The sequence below is a fragment of the Gopherus evgoodei genome, chromosome 16 (assembly GCF_007399415.2).
Source record: "Gopherus evgoodei ecotype Sinaloan lineage chromosome 16, rGopEvg1_v1.p, whole genome shotgun sequence".
NCBI lineage: Eukaryota > Metazoa > Chordata > Testudines > Testudinidae > Gopherus > Gopherus evgoodei.
In genome coordinates, this window is record NC_044337.1 from 4,932,113 (window position 1) to 4,952,942 (window position 20,830).

Here is a 20,830-nt window from a genome sequence, read left to right on the forward strand (position 1 = left end):
AGCCACATGGATTCCCTCCTTGCCAGGGAGATAATGACAGAGGAGAATGCAAGGTTTTTCCACGGCAAGCAGAGCTTAGCCAGAGACCAGAGAGTTTAGTGTGTACCAACCCTTCGCGGGCACTGCCACAGGCTGGATTGCACACAAGGCCATCCCCAAGACTTGTAGGCAGTGTGGTGCCAGGGGGCAGTGCGAAGACTATGATGCCAGGAGGCAGTGCTGTCTCTGTGGTGCTGAAGGGCAGTGCAAATCCTGTGGCGCTGGGGGGCAGTGCTGTCTTTATGGTGCCGGGGCAGTGCCAAGGTCAGGATGCCAGGGGACAGTGCTGTCTGTAGCATGACAGGGCAGTGCAAAGGCCAGAGTGCCAGGGGACAGTGCTGTCTCTATCATGACAGGGCAGTGAAAAGGCCAGGGTGCCAGGGGACAGTGCTGTTTCTATCATGGCGTGGCAGTGCAAAGGCTGGGGTGCCAGAGGACAGTGCTGTCTCTGTGCCACCCCAGGGCAGTGCTGTTTCTGACGTGCTTGAGCGCAGTGCAGAGATGATGGTGCTGTGGGGCAGTGTGGAGGCTATGGTGCCAGGAGGCAGTGCAGAGGCCATAGTGCCGGGCAGCAGTGCTGTCTCTGTGGTGCTGTGGGGCAGTGCAGAGGCTATAGTGCCAGGCGGCAGTGCTGCCTCTGTGGTGCTGGAGGGCAGTGCGGAGGCCATGGTGACAGGGAGCAGTGCTGTCTCTGTGGTGCTGTGGGGCAGTGCAGAGGCTATAGTGCCAGGCGGCACTGCTGCCTCTGTGGTACTGGGGGGCAGTGCGGAGGCCACAGTGCCGGGTGGCAGTGCTGTCTGTGGTGCTGTGGGGCAATGTGGAGGCCTTAGTGCCAGGAAGCAGTGCAGAGGCCATAGTGCCGAGTTGCTGCCTCTGTGGTGCTGGAGGGCAGTGCGGAGGCCATGGTGACAGGGGGCAGTGCTGTCTCTGTGGTGCTGTGGGGCAGTGCGGAGGCCATGGTGCCGGGTGGCAGTGCTGTCTCTGTGGTGCTGTGAGGCAGTGCGGAGGCCATAGTGCTGGGTGGCAGTGCTGTCTCTGTGGAGCAGTGCGGAGGCCATGGTGCCAGGCGGCAGTGCTGTCTCTGTGGTGCTGTGGGGCAGTGCGGAGGCCATAGTGCTGGGCAGTCTGTGGTGCTGTGGGGCAGTGCGGAGGCCATAGTGCCAGGTGGCAGTGCTGTCTGTACTGCTTTGGGGCAGTGCGGAGGCCATGGTGCTAGCAGGTGGGATTCACAGATTCCAAGGCCAGAAAGGACCACTGTCATCATCTAGTTTGACCCCCTGTATAACGCAGGCCAGAGAACTGCCCCCCAATCATCCCTAGGGTAGATCTGTTAGAGAAACAGCCAAGCTAGATTTTGAAATGGTCAGTGACGGAGAATCCAGGGATCCAGCACAGGCACCTTTCTTGTGCCTGCTACTCCTCTCCTCTGCCCTATGCTGCCAGGCTGAGAATACCGGAGACTCCAGGTCCCTTCACCCTCCACACCCTAACAATTTTCTGGGTTGCAAAAGGCCATAAACATTTTTAAATGGGTCCCGAGCTCAGACAGGTTGAGAACCACTGCTCCAGGCTATTTCAAACATAGTGTATCAAGCAGAACAGGTTACAATAGTGACATGCTGTATATTTTAGGGAACTAGAATACAGGAACTCCATTGAGATAAACACCTACAAGATCTCTATCAAGCATTCTTAAAACTACAATACCCACCTGCTGAAGTGAAAAAACAGATTGACAGAGTCAGAAGAGTACCCAGAAGCCACCTACTACAGGACAGGCCTAACAAAGAAAATTACAGAACACCACTAGCCATCACCTTCAGCCCCCAACTAAAACCTCTCCAGCGCATCATCAGGGATCTACAACCTATCCCTCACTCTCACAGATCTTGGGAGACAGGCCAGTCCTTGCTTACAGACAGCCTTCCAACCTGAAGCAAATACTCACCAGCAACTACACACCATACAACATAAACACTAACCCAGGAACCTATCCTTGCAACAAAGCCCGATGCCAACTCTGTCCTCATATCTATTCAAATGACACCATCATAGGACCTAATCACATCAGCCACACCATCAGGGGCTCATTTACCTGCACATCTACCAATGTGATATATGCCATCATGTGCCAGCAATGCCCCTCTGCCATGTACATTGGCCAAACCGGACAGTCTATATGCAAAAGAATAAATGGACACAAATCTGACATCAGGAATCATAACATTCAGAAACCAGTGGGAGAACACTTCTACCTCTCTAACCACTCAGTGACAGACTTGAAGGTGGCAATTTAGCAACAAAAAATCTTCAAAAACAGACTCCAAAGAGAGACTGCTGAACTCGAATTAATATGCAAATTAGATACAATTAACTTAGGTTTAAACAGAGACTGGGAATGGTTGGGTCATTACACTAATTGAATCTATTTCCCCATGTTAAGTTCTCCTCACACCTTCTATGGGTCATCACGATTATCACATCAAAGGTTTTTTTTCTCCTGCTGCTGATAGCTCATCTCAGTTGATTGGACTCTTACTGTCGGTATGGATACTTCCACCTTTTCATGTTTTCTGTATGTATAATATCTTCTGTCTGTGTGTTCCACTCTATGCATCTGAAGAAGTGAGCTGTAGCCCACAAAAGCTTATGCTGAAATAAATTTGTTAGTCTCTAAGGTGCCACAAGTACTCCTGTTCTTTCTATTGACTGTGTATTTCTCCAGGTGTGCCTCAACAATGGCCTGCTGCACTGCCCCCTAGGGGCTGGCTTAGGAACCAACTGTATTACCTTTTCAGTAACCAAGACGTGGTACCAAGGGTATTTGCACCTGTCCTTTTCTGCCAGGTGAAGACACCTGTAGGAGTGAGGGTCTGCTGGGGCCTCATGCGGTGCCAGAGCTTATAGGTGCCTATAGGAATGCAGAGTATCTCTTGGACTTGCCTCTGAGCTTGCAGTACCCCATACACTCAGGGATCCACAGAAGTTGGGGGCCCAAAGTCCTTGTCACATCCCCATGGGGTGGGAGGCAGCTACAGACAAGCAGAGTGACAGGAAATACTGAAAGATGAAGACCTCCAATGTGGCCATAGGGCCAAAGAGAGAGAGAGAGAGCACAAGACAAGCCCTCCACCTCTCCATTATTTCTATTTCAGTGGCTCCTTCAGACCTGGTATCTGCCCCCAAAGGGTTTGAACACAAAGCACATGGTGAGACAGCACGAGAGGGATACAACAGATAAATGGGGAGAAGACAAGCTAACAGCAAAGCCATCATAATAGTGCCGCAGCGCCAGGATGCCCAGCGCCCGCCATTGGGTGCCATTCCAACAGGGAGCAGTTGTAAGGAGGGATTTGAACAAGGGCGTTGGTGTCTTTGTGGAGAGCACCTGCCATGCAAGGGATTCGGTCTGGTCCTGGTCCTGGCTGCTCTGAAGGGTTCATTACTGATCACTAGTCCCCCTCCACCCCCTTGTGTGCTGGGAGTCTCAGAGGAGCCATCTCCTGGAGCAGCAGGGTTGCATTCAGGAGGTCATTCCTCATCTTTCTGCTGCTTGCTGCCTCCTTCCTTGGTGAGGAGGAGGAAAATCTCTCTCCCTTGGAATGGGCATCATGTTAAGCAGCTTTCCATATGTATTTGTGTCTGTAACTGAATCATGAGGAACTAGTCTGGGAGGTCAATTACTCGTTCCAGGTAACCTGAGAAAGCAAATGGACGCCAAAGGAATAAGCATCAGATTGGGTGCTGAGTGCGAGGAAGATGGTCCCAGGGAAGTGTTTGGGAGGGATGTGAAGGAAGGCCCAGGCCGATATTCTTTTAAGGGTGTGGGACCTTGAGCCTTGCAGGGTGGGTGAGGCAAAGTCCAACGGAGGTCAACAAAAATGTTTAGGGGGCTGGAGCACATGACTTATGAGGAGAGGCTGAGGGAACTGGGATTGTTTAGTCTGCAGAAGAGAAGAATGAGGGGGGATTTCAACTACCTGAAAGGAGGATCCAAAGAGGATGGATCTAGACTGTTCTTAGTGGTACCAGATGACAGAACAAGGAGTAATGGTCTCAAGTTGCAGTGGGGGAGGTTTAGGTTGGATATTAGGAAAAACTTTTTTACTAGGATGGTGGTGAAGCACCGGAATGGGTTCCCTAGGGAGGTGGTGGAATCTCCTTCCTTAGAGGTTTTTAAGGTCTGGCTTGACAAAGCCCTGGTTGGGATGATTTAGTTGGTCCTGCTTTGAGCAGGGGGTTGGACTAGTTGATCTCCTGAGGTCCCTTCCAACCCTGATATTCTATGATTCCCCCTGCTGGCTCAGACAGATGTTTGGGGGCAATTAGACCCTCCCGGGAAGAGTCCAGAAGGGATCAGGTGACTGGAGGTGGGTGACTAAAAGCAGGCTGAGGTTTAGTCAGAGGCTGTTTGATGAAGAACTCAGCCAGGGCCCAGCTCCAACAAGGAGGGCTGTGAACTGAAAGGGAGTTTGCAGGCCTTGCGGAGCCCCAGACCTAAGGGGTGGGAGTATGGAGTGTGCTCTTTGGGGAGCTGGATGTTGTTTAATACAGCAGATGCCAGGATTCTGTATTAGTAGGTTATTCCTGATACTTGGAGGGAAACTGAGGCCAGGGCTGGCGCTGGGGAGCCCTGCCCGCTCTGCTGCAGGGTGACGCTCCCTTCCAGGCGCTGCGGCGGTGCGCAGGGCAGGGCAGCCAGTGCCCCAGGAGCGCGCCCCTTAGCCAGGCCCGCTGCCGCCTGCCCCGGGGATGTGGCGGCCCTGAGGCAGGACTCGCCGAGCTCCCTGCGCCAGCTGCGCCCGGGGTCATGGCCCGGGCCGGCTGAACTACGTTTCCCACAGGCCCTTGCGCGGGCAAGCGGCTTTCCCGGGGCCGGGCGGCAGGGAGAGGCGGGCGCCCGGCCTGGCCGCGGAGCGGGCCCAGGTGAGTGCCGGGGCGAGGGCAGGGGGCGTGGAGCTCAGCGGGGGCCGGCCGGCCGGCACGACCCCCACTCCCCGTGCTCGGGGCTGGCCGGCGCGCTGCGGCACCGGGGGACGGGGCCCGGCGAGTCACAGAGCGGGGTCGCTCTGCTGCTGACCTGCGGGGTGACATCAGGTCCGCCCCGCTGCCATTCCGTGCCTCAGTTTCCCCACCTGTCCCCTGGCCAGCACTGAGGCTGCTGTTTCAAGTGCTCCAAAGGGACCTTCTGTCTGAGGCAGCCCGCACCTCCCCCTGAAGTCAGACTCCCCCTGGCTGGACAGACCTTGGGTCGCTTCACAAGAGTAAAGATGGTGGCCACTTTTTCCATATTCCTTCCAACTTGTTATATTTTGCCTATCTAAATCAATCCTCCTCCTTCCCCCCACCCCCGCACTTTCAGTTGGGGATGAGAGTTTTGCCTTTCTGCCCCAGTGTTGCTGTTAACAGTAGTTGCTTTGTTTCACCCCAGAGGCAGCTACACTGCTGTATAATGTGGTCTCTAAACGTGTGGGCCAGATATATCTTAACAGCTCATCTGGTGGCCTTGCCTGCCCTAGGGAGAAAGAGAACCAGTCTGCCCTTCAGAGCTAGGTTAGCATGCTGCAAGAATTACACACACCAGTTACAACCCCCTGGGGCTTTCTCTCACAAGAAACATGCCCAAAGCCCTTTTCCCTGGATAGGCAAATAAACTGTAGACATAAGAATAGCGATTTATGGATTCTAAGGCCAACAGGATCCATTTTGACCCAGTCTAGGGGTATCAGCCAAATCACCCATTCTGTTAAAGTCGTGGGACAGCAGTGAAAATGTCACTTCAAAAGGTAAACTTTGCAGCTCCGTCCCGTGCAGAACATTCCCTGTCACTGTTGCCTTTACATGCAGTATGTATGTTTTTTATGTATATGCCTCCTATGCAACCTCCTGTTCTCTGCTCAGTAATGTGCCTCGGCCATCTCCAAGCCAGCCCAATGTGTCCCGCAGTCACAGTACTGCAACTTTGTAAGTAGAATTACTAGAAAAAAACAATTCTCTTTAAAGCAATAGACAACCAGACTACTCAGGTCCAAAGCCCTGCACGCTTACTGCCCAAAGTTTAGAAGCGCATGTTGAACTACTTAGTAGCTGCTGTTTAAAATCCTCCTGAGATATTATTAAAATCCTCCTGAGTAAAAAGAGTATCATCATCATGAGACATCATCTGTTTTTTTCCCCACAAATACAGAACTGAAATATTTATTAAACCATTCTGACTCTTCTGCATTGTTATTGATACTTCTACCATTTACATCTACTAATGGACCAATACCACTGTTAGGATTTTTTTTGTTCCTAATATATTTATAAATTTCCTTATTGTTCTTAACTCTGCTGGCCATAGATTTCTCCTTGTGTCCCTTTGCTTCCCTTAGCAGTTTCCTGCAGTTCCTAGCTTCTGATTTATATTCAGTACAGTACTATCCATTTCTCCCTTCTTCCATTTGTTGGCTTTTTGTGCATCCAGTAAAGTGTCTTAACCAATGCCCAGTTGTCATTCACATTTTTCTGATTAAATTCTTCCTCCCAGCTGATTTGTCTCAATTGTTTTCAAGTTTGTGAAACTCGTCCTTTTAAAGCACTAAGTATATATATTGCCGTTTTGAACTTTTACACGTTTAAAATGTGATCAGATCATGATTGCTTGCATCTAAGCTACCATTAATTTTTAGTTCCAAATGAGAGGCTCTGAGTCATCTTGGGGAAAGTAAAGGCAGCCCAAGGCAGAAAGCGTTGTTCTGAGACAGAGCTGGCTGGCTGCTGGAGCTATGTTTTTGGGGCAGGGTGTATGCATTAATAATGGTGGGTGGGGTGACTGCCAACTCAAGCTGCTGAGATCCTGAGCTGACCTGCGTTTAAAGCTGCCTTTCAGGAAACCTGCAGGTCATTCCTCTTGTCCTTCGAGCCTGGTCTCCCTCCCTCTCACCCACAGTCCTGAGAATGGCTCTCCTTTTCTGAGGTTTTGCTTCACCAAGTGCAGCCCAGACTTTACAGCCTTCTGTGCCTGTAAGAGATGGGGCACTGTCTCCCTGTGTCCTGCACCACACCTCTCCCACTGACCCCTCCCCAACTCCACACTCATTGGCAATAAAGGTGCTACTGTCCCTTCAGGGAGCTGCCTGCTGCAGCCTAGCCCCAGCCCGGCAGGCCCATCTCCCAGGCAGCCTCTTCTCTGGGTCTTGGTCCCAGCAGCTGTTTCTCCCCCAGGTTCCTTACTGCCCTGGCCCTGGCCCTCCATCCCCCATACTGCCTATGCTCTTGCTAGGATCTCTCGCCACCAGTGGTGCCAACCTGAAGAGAGAGAGAATCCTGCGATGTTCTGGATGACTGTATTGTGTTGTAGGATTGGGCTGCCCTGCCCACCCCGAGGGTGGGGGACAGTCAGTGCTGCCATGCTCCCAACTGGATTGGGTGAGGAGATTTTGGCTCCTGTTGCAGGAGCTCTCACCCCGCATCTTCCCATCCCTGCCCAGCAATTAATCCTTCCCCAATCTCTGCTCCCCCTGGTCTCTTCACCCCCTCTCCCAGGCCTGGGGGGTGCAGAGGGGTCCCCTCTACCCCTTCCAGGCTGGGGAGTGGCCCATGGGGTTCAGCTCCCCACTCACTCAGGTGGGGGAGGGGGAGGACACCCCACTGGCTTTGGTTTGCTATGGGGAGGGGGAGGCGTCCATGCCATCTCTCCAGTGTCGCCCCAGGAGAAGGAATCTGGGTAGTGAGTGTGTAGGTGTTCAGTGCAGGGCTCAGATTCCTGGAGCAGGGGAAGAGGCTGGCTGCAGGGCTCTGGCACTTTCTTCCTGGCTTTTTGCTGCGTTTGTGGGACTCAGCCTGGCCTCAGCCCTCCAATTTCAAGTGTGTTTTCAAGCTGCTGGCTCTGCTCCTCCTTCCCCATCCCTGGCCTAGGCACCTGAGCAGGCTGGACCCTGGGGCTAGGGGCAGCACTGGGGGAAGATATTGCATGAGACTATCTGTTGTTTAAGGTGCTGCTGGTTTCGCCGAGATGCCTGGGACTCTTGGAGGCTGAGTGAGCTGTTTGGCCAAAGGGCAGAGGCCCTCTCCATCATGCAGGAGAATGACCAGACTCCGCTCTCTCAGGGTAGGGGATTGATTTTACTCAGATCGGCTCTCGGTGACATGCATGGATCGACTCCAGCTCATACATCTTCTCTGGCTCTTTGCGCTTCGTGGTGATATGTGCCCATAAGAGCCCTTGGAGGTCTGACGCTGTCCCACCAATGGCATTAAGCTTTGGGCTCACGCAGGGATGGTGAAGCACCGGGAAAGGGTGTGGGGGCTGTAGATGTGACACTTGAAAAGCAAACACTGATGCTCCCCTTAGAGCTTCCTGGGGAAAGTCCAGGTGTTTTCATGCTCCTGTGAATTCCCTTCTTCCTCCCCTGGGACCTCAGGTCCCCTGTCCTGGGGAGGGCCTGGGCTCTGTGCAAAGTTAGAAATGGGAAGCTAATAGTGGTGGTGTGCTGCATTCTGGGTCCCTGTGGGACACATCACATCTCCCACCAGATGGCTGACTTTCCCTGCTGTCTCCAGGCGTTTTCCCCTCCATTCAGGCTGCATGTCTCCTCCAGCACAGGATTTGGAGTTTGTAACCTGCTGCCTGTTTCCTTTCCCCTGAGCAGGATTTGTGATCTCCTGGATGGAGCAAGAGGAAGAGCTACAGGTCTTGGATCCCCAGGACTTGGAGAAAACAGAGATCCCAAGGTTCACAGGTGAGGGCTAACAGCTAAATCAACTCAGGAACCATCGGTGCGTGAACCCAAAAGCTGGAAAGTCAAGAAGAGCTGAGCTGTCACTTTCCTGCCCCATCTCACCAGTCTCTTGTGCAAGGGCTGGAGCCCACTTAGCCACCTTCCTACCATGGGGCTTTTCTGCTTGGTTAGACATTGTGATCAGCCTGAAATTAGAGAATCACAAATGAAAGCCCCATTTAGTGGCAGGTCTGGTTGCGGCAACCCAGTGCTCACCCATGCGAAACTTCAAAAGCACAGAAACAAGAGGTTAAGGACAGAATCTGCTGCATTCCTGGCCATCGTCTCATCACATACATAAGAACATGCAGTGCTCTCTGGACATCCCCTCCCAAACGCTATACAAGGCTCTTCCCCTTCCACCTCCAGTCGATACCTCAGAGCAGCACTTCCCCCAGCTTCATCCAACTCCCGCTTTACCACACAGCTTTCACTCCAATCCTGGTACTAAGTAACCTTCACACCATCGTATGGGTAACACTGTGGTGCCTGAACACTGCCCAGGTTGTATGAAAGCGCGAGTTGGATGGCAAAGGGGGATGTGCTGCTTTGCAGTGTCTGGTAGAGGTGGATGGAAATGCCGGACAGTGCTGCTAACAGTCCTGTAGTGAACCTGAGTCAAAACCAGGGAGCACTGCAGTTTATTAGCCCCTTAATGCCAGGAACAGGAAAGAGACGTCAGTCTTCCTGGTTGTTCCTATCAGAGATGTCATGATTTCTGTTGGAAGGCAGCTCTGCCCTCTGCAGGAGTTGGGAGGACAGGTCCTCCGACAGCGCAGAAAACCAGGTGTGTATTCTTCACCAAGTGAGCAGTACCACATTGGAAGCAAAAGGCTGGATGGCTTCTGGCAGGAGTCAGTCATGTGAAGAAAGTAGGGGGCAAGGAAGGGAACAGCCAGCTGGCCTCCTCCCCCTGAGCAGGATTTTCAGGGGAAGGGGTTTTCATGCTGCATCTCCTGGGTTGACCATCTTCTGGCAAAAACCTCCATGCTCGGCAGTGCTGCCATGAAGAGAGAGGGAGATTCTCCAGTCCCCCATCTGGCCTCAGCAGTCCCCTTCGCTCAGCCTGATTCGCTTTCTCTTGGTCTTCCCCTTTCATCCATTAATGATGGTCCCCCTGTTGACCCCCAAAGCCTCCGCCCCAGATGATGGGAAAACCTCTATGCTTCTGGTCTGCTCCTGCTGCTTTCTCTCTGGGAAGGGAGGCGCTCTCCTTGGCCTCAGGCCTGCCCGCCCGCCCTCTGGGGCCGGGATCCAGTAGTGCTAGCTGACTGGCCTGAAGTATCAGAGGAGTAGCTGTGTTAGTCTGGATCTGTAAAAGCAGCAGAGTCCTGTGGCACCTTATAGACTAATGGACGTATTGGAGCATGAGCTTTCGTGGGTGAATACCGACACACACAGGTATCCGACGAAGTGGGTATTCACCCACGAAAGCTCATGTTCCAATACATCTGTTAGTCTCTAAGGTGCCACAAGACTCTTTGCTGCCTTGACTGGCCTTGGCATTGCAGCTCAGTGTGAGCACTGCAGGTGTCTCACATTTAATGATTATAGGCAGCGACCTATAGTTAAGGTTACCTGACACTTCCCATTATAAGACCATGTTTTCAGTGGCTTATGACTTCAAGTTTAGCAAACTGCTTGGGTTGAAATTTTCCATTCTATGTGTCTGCCTCAGCCTGGTTTTTTTGTTTGTTTGTTTGTAATTTTCAGCTAAAATGGTCTCTGCCATTTTCGAGAATGAGATTTGGGGGAAATAATGGTTTTGTCCATGTTTAAAAAAAACGAAGAAACCTTACAAGCGTTTCACAGAGACACTGTAGCATCTTCTTGCTTTGCAGCAGGGACTTGAAATTTGGCAAGGGGTCACCCTGAGGTTGGGGTGTACCTTTTACAAACCTCTGAGCAATTTCAGTTCATGCTCTCAGGAGAGACTTGTTAGTTGAAATTCTCCAAAGATTCCATTTGCGCTGAGCATGCTGCAGCCCCCACAGCGCCTGTGTGTGACCGGAGGGTGCATCCACCTCCCACAGAGCACCTGAGCTTGCACAGGGCCTGCACAGGATGGTCACTCATGGGGCAGCCAGGGCTGAGAGCAGGGACCTGTCTCTCCTGTGCTCTCAATGCTCCCCCTGCTGGGTCCAGGCAGAGGGGAGGGGAGGAAGGAGCAGCCTGGCTGGAATGTGGGGTGGGGGGAGATTAAGGGGGGGTGAAGAGAGAGAGAGGGGAGGGATGACGGGGTGGGTGAAGGGAGGAAGAGAAGCTGGGGTGGGGGAGATAGGGGAGTGGGCAAGAACAAAGTGGTTGAAGGGCAGGTGCTTGGGTTGGGGGAGGGTAGCGATGGCAGAAGGGGTGGGTATAGGAGCAGACTGGGGAGACAGGGCAGGAGCTGGGGAGGTACAGATACCGTTTGAGGGGACTGAGGCAGCAGGATCTGTGAGCACTATAGCACCCCCAGGAACCCTGAGTCTTGTCCCATTCTCGGTTTTCACAGGGCCCCTGCCTGTCAGAGCACAGATGGAGAGTCCTGTCCCTGCCTCTCAGTTCCTGTGTGATGGGCAATCAGATAAACCAGCATCTTCATAGGTGGCCACTGTGTGTTTCTCATGTGCTGGGTGCCCAGTTGAGACATCTGGGGCTGGGCTGTGGAAGTGCTGAGCTCTCCCAGCTGCAGCTGGTGTGATGGGAGCTCTGCCATGAACACACAATGCGGTAACTTGCCGAGTGCTCCGAAAAGTCAGACTCTCGACCTCCCAAATCGGGCACCCGCAGTGCGTTGACATTGACACCTTTGGTCTCCGTTCCCCAGGTATCAGATGGAGGTAATTCCTCCTCACCTCAGAGCTAGTGCTGTGCCACCATCCATCACTTAAGGCAGCGCTTGAAATTAATGGGCGTTTGGAGCCTAACTGCCCTTAAGGACTGGGCCTAAGCTGCTGCCTAGAGAAGCCTGTGAAGAAATGAATCATTCTGTATTCGGGGCAGGGTTTGGACGGGGTCTAGTATCACTACATAGGGCCACACACTGACTGGTGAGGGCAAGAAGAAATATAGAAGTACCTGTTCTCTGAGCCCCGTCTGTCCCATACACTGAATGAGGCAGGGTCCTGTGGAAAAAATAGCATGTGGTCATGTAATGAAAGACTGTCTCCTAATTCATATCCCCAGGGCGCAGGGTAAGGCTGCAGAGCAACCTTAATTCTGGCATTTCCTAACTTCTGCGGGTTTGACTCTGCAACCGTAATGTTTTGTTCATGTAATTCAGAGAGATTTATAAACCCTTTCCAGGTGCCCTGTCCCGTTCATTAGACCACATGCTGCACGATACAGTATAAAGAGCAGCTCGTTCCAGGGCTGATTGGGGACAGTAAATAAACCTCTCGCCTCAAAAGCCTGGAATGTAGACGGGCATTGCAGGCTAACAAATCCAGATTCTGGGGGGTCCCAGAGAGAGCAAGGTCCGGCACTGCTGGAGGCCATCCCAGAAGTGCCGTCAGCCCTTCCTCCTCATCCATATTGAGGGGCTCCCCCTGCACTGCCTGTGTGGCTCTGAGGCTGCTTAGGGCTTTATACGGTAACATCATCACCTCAGATTCCAGCTGGAAGCCTGGTGGAGCAGAACTCAAGAGAGATGGGCTAGTGCTTCTCAGGGGTGGAGGCTGTCAGGAGAGGCAAGGGGAGGGCAAATAGAGAACATCCCTAGGTGTGCTGTAATATTTGGGGCATGTGTCTCAGCTGGATGGGATGTGGGTGTGTAATTGGGCACAAGAAGGCAGCTTGCCTTGTGAGATGTGGGCACTTCATGGAGCAGAGGAGCATGCACGGGGGGCAGGGATCTCAGGACTGAGCAAATGTTGGGGCAGACACTCCCAGCCTGGAGTGAGCCTGTTCCAGAAGGAAGGTGAAAGGGGCTTGGTGTTGAATGTCTCTTCAACCCAGAGCTAATCCAAGCTCTCCCCAAGTCCTGAGTGGGTTCTGGGATCATTCTCATCCTTGCTCTGGGTGTTAAGACAGGATGTTGGCCTGTGCTCTGTCTTGGGAGGGTGTACAAATCACCTGCTGGTTTTCAGTCTTCTACACTAGAAAGTTGCTGTGTTTTAACTTTAGGAGTGAAAACCCGTTTAGTGCAACTGGTTCAAACTCCTGTGTCTGGACGCTCTGATTTTGCTTTGAGTGGCTTAAAACTTACGCTCAGTTGACTTAAGCTACGCTGAAATAAGCGCATTCACACAGCCTTTGGCACAGGCTTGACCAAATAGATTTTAGATCACATCTTAAGTTAAACAGGTGCCACTCTGTAGACAAGGCCTCAGACAGAGGCTGAACCCCCATGCCTGTGTCCGCATGCTGCTCTTCCCCCCCCCCACCCCCCATTACCTTGGCGCATGGGCTGAGTCATGGCCAGATTCTCTTTGTTCCAGCAGTAGATGGGGTTTTGGGTGACAATGTTGTGGAGACGCCTGATCCTGAGGAAACTGATCTGCATGGGACACTGCTAGAGGGGGCCAGTGGGGCCCTTCTCCAGAGTACCAAGCGTGACTGCAAGACGGGCTGGGAATGGCAAGGCCCTGCAAGCCAGCCCATCCCCAGTGAAGGAGCTACAGGGGATCATCACGATGCTGCTGCCCAGCCAAGAGCCTCCACAGGGGATAAGCCCTATAAATGCAGCGAGTGTGCGAAGGGCTTCAGCCAGAGCTCTGACCTCATCCGGCACCTGCGCACCCACACCGGCGAGCGCCCCTACAAGTGCCCTGAGTGCGGCAGGGGTTTCAGTGACAGCTCCACCCTGCTCAAGCACCATCGTGTGCACACAGGCGAGCACCCCTACAAGTGCACGGAGTGTGGCAAGGGCTTCATCCTCAGCTCCTACCTCATCCAGCACCAGCGGGTGCACAGCAGGGAGAAAGCCCACAAGTGTGCCAGCTGTGGGCGATGCTTCAGCCAGAGCTCGGAGCTGGCGCAGCACCAGCGCGCCCACCTGGGCGAGCGCCCCTACAAGTGCAGCGAGTGTGGAAAGGGCTTCAGCCAGAGCTCCGACCTCATCCGGCACCAGCGCACCCACACCGGCGAGCGCCCCTACAAGTGCCCGGACTGCAGCAAGGGTTTTAGTGACAGCTCCACGCTCATCAAGCACCAGCGCACACACACCGGCGAGCGCCCCTACAAGTGCATGGCCTGTGGCCGGGGCTTCAGCGAGAGCTCCACCCTCATCAAGCACCAGCGCACGCACACAGGCGAGCGGCCCTACCTGTGCACCGAGTGCGGCAAGAGCTTCAGCCTCAGCTCCACGCTCTTCAAGCACCAGCGCACACACACGGGCGAGCGGCCCTACTTGTGCATGGAGTGTGGCAAGAGCTTCAGCCTCAGCTCCAACCTCCTGCAGCACCAGCGCACGCATGCGGGTGAGCGCCCCTTTGCCTGCCCCCTGTGCGGCAAGCGCTTCACGCAGAGCTCCAACCTGCTGCAGCACCAGCGCACCCACACCGGGGAGCGCCCCTACCAGTGCACCCAGTGCGGCCGCCACTTCAGCCTCAGCTCCAACCTCATCCAGCACCAGCGCACCCACTTGGGCGAGCGCCCCTACGCCTGTGCCCAGTGTGGCAAGCGCTTCGGCCTCAGCTCCAATCTGCTGCAGCACCAGCGCACCCACACCGGGGAGCGCCCCTTTGCCTGCGCCCAGTGTGGCAAGCGCTTTGGCGACAGCTCCACCCTGAGCAAGCACCGCCGCACCCACGTGGGGCAGTGCTCCTTTGCCAGTGCACAGTGCACTGAGGGTTTGGGGGACAGTGCCATGCTCCTGCAGCACCCGCATACCCACCAGCATGAGCAGCCCTACCAGTGCACCCAATGCAGCAAAGCCTTCAGCCAGAGTTCCAGCCTGGCCCAGCACCAGCACACCCACAAAGACTGGTCCCTCTGTGCCATCGCGCCCTGCCCCTAACCTCAACTGTTAGGTCCTGGGAAGTGCCAAGGGGACCTGCCCCTAACCTTGGCCACCAGGCCCCAGGGAGGGAAATATCTCCCGAGGCCCTGCAGCCCACTGGCAGTGCCATAGCAGCATGGGACAAATGGAGAACTCAGGCAGCCCACCTTGGGCTCTGTGTCCCAGCGACTGTCCCCATGGGCTGGCATGCACTAATCACCTGCAGGCTACCAGTGGTGCAGTCCCGGGAGCTGTGCAGGAGCAGAGGGAAGTTCAGACTTCAGCTGTGAGAGAGGCCCAACGTGCACTAGCACATACTACTCCATATGTCAGTGCCCCAACCAGACACATCCCACTGGGAAATTGGGTAAGAACCTGTCTGAACGCTATGGGTCTCAAAGTTCGACTCATGCACAAACATTGGCATTGGCTTACGAGAGAATGGACAGAGATCACCTACTGGAATGGAGCATGCAGGGTGAGACTAATTCCCACTGCCCAACAATAACAGGATAAAACTAAGAAAAAGAAGATCTTGGCCAAGTACTGAGGGAAAACTTCCACCAGTGAGATCCATTAGGCTGTGGGGTTGTTTCCCCAGCGAGGGGGCTAGGGCCCCATCTCTTGAGTTATTTAAAACTCACCTGGATAAAAAGAGCTTTCCTTAAAAGTCACACACAAAATTGTCTCTAAGTGCAGGGAAGGAATTGAGCCAGTCCCACACGGCGCGACTCAGGATGGCAGCTGCTGTCCAGCTCCAGTGTGAAACCGTTATAGGGTTAGCAGAGTCGGGAGAGACTGTCAGCCAGTGGTGGTTTTGGTAAGAATTGGAAAGGAGAGGACACAACATGTGCAGGCAGTGAGGTGACACAACGTGGGCTGGGGGTTTCTGACCCGGAAGTAAAAATGTGTTCTCTTTATTCTCATTCTCTTTCTGGGTCCTTCCCAGACTGTGTGTGGTTCTGTGTGAGATCTGAGGTAGAGCTGTTATCATGTGCATGCAGTAAAGAGACTTGATACATTTTAAAGCACGGAGCTGATTTTTATTTTCCCCCCCCACCCAGCACCTGGGAATCCTTTCTTTCTATCATTTCCATCATTTATATTCCCTGAGAGCCCCCAAATATGCCAGGTATATATGTCAGACGTGGAAGAAAACAGGCCCCTTCCCCAACAAGTTCAGAAGACAGCTCTGTACCAACCCCCAGAGCAGACGCCCGGCCTAATATAACTGATGTGAATTACTGAATAGCCTTCAAATAGACAAGTCACAGGTAACCTTAAATCATTTATTAAAGTGCAGCCAATTAATAGTTCAGTTGACACGATACTACCATAAAATGACCTCCCCGAGCCAATATACGTGCTGGAGGTCTCATGAAGCCAGTAGTAAAACAGCACTAGAGTTTCTAAACATTGTAGATGGCAGTTTTCTAACACAAAAAGAGTTGGACAACACATGGTAGGTCTATTTTGGATCTCAAAATGACAGATAATGAGTTGATCACTGGACTGGAAGTTGGTGGCTGTCTAGGAATCAGTGATCATGACCTGATTACATTCACTATGGGAAATGCCGAGGAAAATTATTAATTAATTTGATTGGGGGAAAAAATTAGAAAAATGTGAATTAAAATTGGGAATTCTTTAAGAAGAATTTGTTGAATGGCCAGAAGCCCCTCAATTCCACAGTCAATAAGGACTACTTGGGTAAAGTCAAGAAGAGAAGTGAAGATCACAATTAAAAATTAATTTTTATTTTCATATATGTATGTATTACTCCTGGGGGTATTTCATGCGCAATATTTTAAAATTCTGCAAATTTTATTTGTCAAAATAACACTATATAATCAGGCCAGTTTCAATTATTTTGGTAGTTTATTTGAAAATACTTGTCAGCAAGTATGTCTGTAACAAAACACACACACACAGAAATTCCCCTATGAGTAGAGTTAAAGAAACCCCTACAACAACCCAGTTCCTCTTTCTCTGCCCTCTCCCCCTAGAGCCCAGCCACGACCACCCCCTCCCCCTCCAAGAGCCCAGGAATCCAGAGGGAGAAACAGCCTGATGCTGGGTCCTAGGCACGCGCGCGCTCTCTCTCTCTCTCTCTCACACACACACACATGTGTCCTCTATTGCAGGAATCGGCAACTGGCCCGCCAGGGAAAGCCCCAGGCAGGCTGGGATGGTTCATTTACCTGCAGAGTCTGCAGGTTCAGCCAATCACAGCTCCCACTAACCATGGTTCACCATCCCAGACCAATGGGGGCTGCAGGAAGGGTGACCAGTACATCCGTCAGCCCACGCTGCCTCCTGCAGCCCCCATTGGCCTGGAGCAGCGAACCGCAGCCAGTGGGAGCTGCAATCAGCCGAAACTGCAGATGTGGCAGGTAAGCAAACTGGCCCGGCCTGCCAGGGCCCTTTCCTGGTGGGCCGCATGCCAAAGGTTGCCAATCCCTGTTCTATTGCAAGCTGGGCTCTGCCAGGTCCAGCAGCCTCTAGTGTCAGCCAACATCTCTGCAGCCCATTTCAGTGGGGGGAATAGGAAATTCTGCACACAGAACATGAATTTCTGCAAAATTCTGCATTGTGCAGTAATGTATGTATAAGTAATGGAAAAATGGGGAAGTAGATAGCAATCAGTATAAGAAGTAATGACGTGTAGAAAATTGATAAGGGAAACTAAAGACATCAAGGAATTTGTGACTGCGAGGGCTAAGGACAATAAAGAGTTCTTTGGCAAAGTGAGGCAAAGACCTGTACTCCCCCTGAGGGCATTTGTCTCTAATACAGTAACTTTGGAAAACCACCTCTGCTCAATTCCAAACATTCAGAGAACATTCTAGGTAGGGCCAGAACCCTGTTGATTTTGGAGAAGACCGGAAAACCGAAAGGAGGAAATGGAGAATGCACAGATCCCCTCACATCTGCTGAACTCATCACATCTATAGATCAAAGAACTATTAATGTCAGCCATTAACGTTTTCAGCCTAACAGCAGCTCCCAATCTCAGCTCTCCATGTGCCCCAGTAGAGTTTAAATGTGGACACCCTAAATGACTTGTCTCCTACAAAGAAAAGGGAATGTGAAGGTGGCTTCTTTGCTTCCTTCCTCCTAGCATATTGCCTCCCCAAAGTCTGCTTCATGGTGGGGAAGAGACAGATGCTACCAGCCCTCTTGTCCCTTCCAGTCCAGGGGAAGAAAAGTATGTAGGGCGGGGAGAAGTAGTAGTAATGCACACAGCCCCTGGTATGGAGGCAAGTGGGGAGGCACAGAGCCCCTAGCATGGAGGGGAAAGGAGAATTGGGGGCACACAGAGAACCTGACATAAGGTAGGGGTTGTGTAACAAGCACAAAAAAACCTCTTACTTTAACCATTTGGGTTTTTGATATTCCTTCCTATGGGTGACAGGTGAGTGTAAAATAAGTACCTATCTGTATTGATGTTATACTACATTACAGTTTTGAATTTTACAGTTCGCTACTTGGATCATGCCCAAAACAAAAACCAGATGGCATCTACAAAGGCTAAGCAACACATATGGAGCACTTTCAAGGACCCAAACGTTTGAGGAGAGTAGGGTTGATCCTGGATTCAGTTACCAATGGATGCAATATACCAAAAAAGGTACTGATAAAACAACAAAGAGAAGAGCAGCTTAGACAATTTAATAATCCAATTTAGGTTTAGTGGCAGTACCCAGTGAAACTGCTACAGGTTAGAGTCTATCCACAGACTCTCACTATATATGTTGGATTTGGGTTTAGACCTGAAAAGCCATCTGCACTAACATTGGAGACCACCCAGTGCTCAGCCTGTAGGAGCAGCAAAGTGGAGATGGCTCATGGAGGGATGCAAGGAGCCCTGTGAGCGTGCAGTGAGGTCAGATACAGAAGCAACTAAACATGCAACCCCCTGGTTAAGAATAGTAGGAGCAAAAGAAATCCTACCAATGGTATAGGCCCATTACTAGATGAAGTTGGTAAAATTGTTAATAATGATACAGAAATATTCAGTAAAAATTCTGTATTGGCAAAGAAGCAGGATGGTGTATTCCAGTCACTAGAGGATGCTGAACTACTTTCCAGCCCATTAGTAACTAAGCAGAAGTTGTTTTACATCCTCCTGCATGTAATTTTCATCCAAGAGTCCTCAGAGAGTCAGCCGAGGCATTCTCTGGCCCACTTATGTTAATTTTTAATAAATCTTGTGAAAGCAGGGAAATTCCAGAAGACTGGACGAGAACTAACATTGTGCCAATATTTAAAAAGGGCAAGTAGGATGACCTGAGTAACTATAGGCCGGTTAGCCTGACTTCAAACCCGGATAACTAAGGGAAAAGCTGATACTAGGATCAGTCAATAAAGAATTAAAAACTGGAAATAGAATTAACACAAGTCATCATGGTTTTACCTAAAACAGGTCTTGTCAAACAAGCCTGATTCCATTTTGATGAGACTACAAGTTGGTTGATAAAGAGAGCTCTAAACTTTTGTAGGTCATTTGACACAGTACTCATGACAGTTTGATTAAGAAATGCACGCTGTCCAATGGAGCCCATTTTAAATGGATGAAGAGCAGGCGAACTGACTGATCTCAGAAAGTAGTTATCAGTGAGGAATCAGTGGAGCCTCGTGTTTTTCACAAATTTGAAATAAAACAAAAAACTCACCCTGCAGCAGCAGCTCCAGTGGCTCCTGTCCTGTAGGGCTGGGTCCAGCTTCCTGAGCTGGGTGTTGCCACCTGGTGCACAGGGTTGCAGCATCATGCAGATTTGGCCCAGCCTTCCCACCAGCATGATGGGGAGAAGGCCAGGCCAAATTTCCATGAGTGGCATTGTGAGCTGGGGTTCCGCAGGGATTGGTTCTAGATCTGACACTAAACATTTTCATCTGGGATCTGTAAGTAAATATAAATCACTGCTCATAACATTTGTGGATGACACGAAGGAAGGGGAGTGTGCTGCCCTATGGGTATCACAGGGGCCCTCAGGGTAAGCTAGAGCAGCCTCCAGGTCCTGTGACCTGGGCCTGTTCTGGGGCAAAGGATCAGGAAGCTGTAATGAGGGGGGCTCTGAGCTAAGGGGGAGGGGAGCCTTGCTTTGCAAGGGGCCGCCTGAGGCTCACGCAGAGCCAGAGAAGCCCCCTGCCCTGTTCCATGTCCTCCTGGAAGAACTCTGCAGCACCTGCACCCCTAACACCAGCCTGAGCCGAGCGGTGGTCGCCTTGCCGAGGATATTGTCGAGTTTGTCTCAGAAGGGCAGGTCCAGGGTGCACCTGGAGCTGCTGCTGTGGCCCTGACAGGGCCCAAGCTTTGTCCCTCAGCCTGCGCTGGGTTCGGTTTAGGAGGAGCCAATACCTGGCACTGCCTTCCCAGCTGGGCCAGAATGTGGCTTTCCTTCCCAGAGCAAGACAGACGCTTGTCACAGTTCCTGGGCTAACTGCCCTGCTGAGCCCTCCTGGTGTCTCTGAGAGCACCCCCACTCACTCACACGAGGGTAGGCTCACACGATTCCCCTACTCTCACACCGGGCCCTGGCTGCAGTCCCCTGTGATCAGCCAGTATTACCTCAGCAAGACCAGCCTCCTTGAAGCAAAGTATTATTTACTCAGGCCAAAGTATTTCAGAGAACAGAGATCTTAAAACTAGGCCACTGTGCTGGAATTGCCTCCCAGTGTTTGCTGGGAGGCTGCTTCCCGTGTGTTCTCTCTCCAGGGCCTTGCACACAGGGCCGGCTTTAGGCCGATTCGCCCAATTCCCAGGAATCGGGCCCCGCGCCTAAGAGGGCCCCGCGCCTTAGACATTTTTTATTTTTTTTAAAAACTTACCCCTGGTCCCTGGCTGCGATCTGCTCAGGGGTCTTCTGTGGTCCCGCTCCCTTGAGCGAAGCGCAGGCGAGAGCGCGGCAAGCCCTGCGGCCCCGGCCGGAGCGCGGCAAGCCCCGAGGCCCCGCTCTCCCGGCTGGAGCCCCGGCCAGAGCGCGGCAAGCCCCGAGGCCCCGCTCTCCCGGCTGGAGCCCTGGCAGGAGCGCGGCAAGCCCTGCGGCCCCGCTCTCCTGGCTGGAGCCCTGGCCAGAGCGCGGCAAGCCCCGCTCTCCTGGCT

At 52.4% G+C, this 20,830-nt stretch overlaps 1 protein-coding gene across 4 annotated transcripts; it reads left to right on the forward strand.

The window, feature by feature from the left end:
- The first annotated feature begins 4,918 nt into the window (after window positions 1-4,918).
- LOC115635964 (zinc finger protein 436-like) lies at window positions 4,919-15,752 on the forward strand. 4 transcript variants are annotated; one of them, XM_030535432.1, is made up of 4 exons: window positions 4,919-4,965; window positions 8,016-8,131; window positions 8,673-8,762; window positions 13,223-15,752. In XM_030535432.1, exons 2-4 carry the CDS (start codon window positions 8,098-8,100, stop codon window positions 14,740-14,742), a joined length of 1,644 nt encoding a protein of 547 aa, XP_030391292.1. In that variant the 5' UTR covers window positions 4,919-4,965; window positions 8,016-8,097; the 3' UTR covers window positions 14,743-15,752. The 4 variants fall into 4 exon arrangements, with proteins under 4 accessions (XP_030391292.1, XP_030391294.1, XP_030391293.1 ...); XM_030535434.1 differs by having other exon boundaries at window positions 13,226-15,752; XM_030535433.1 differs by lacking the exon at window positions 4,919-4,965 and adding an exon at window positions 5,122-5,825.
- Window positions 15,753-20,830: the final 5,078 nt, after the last annotated feature.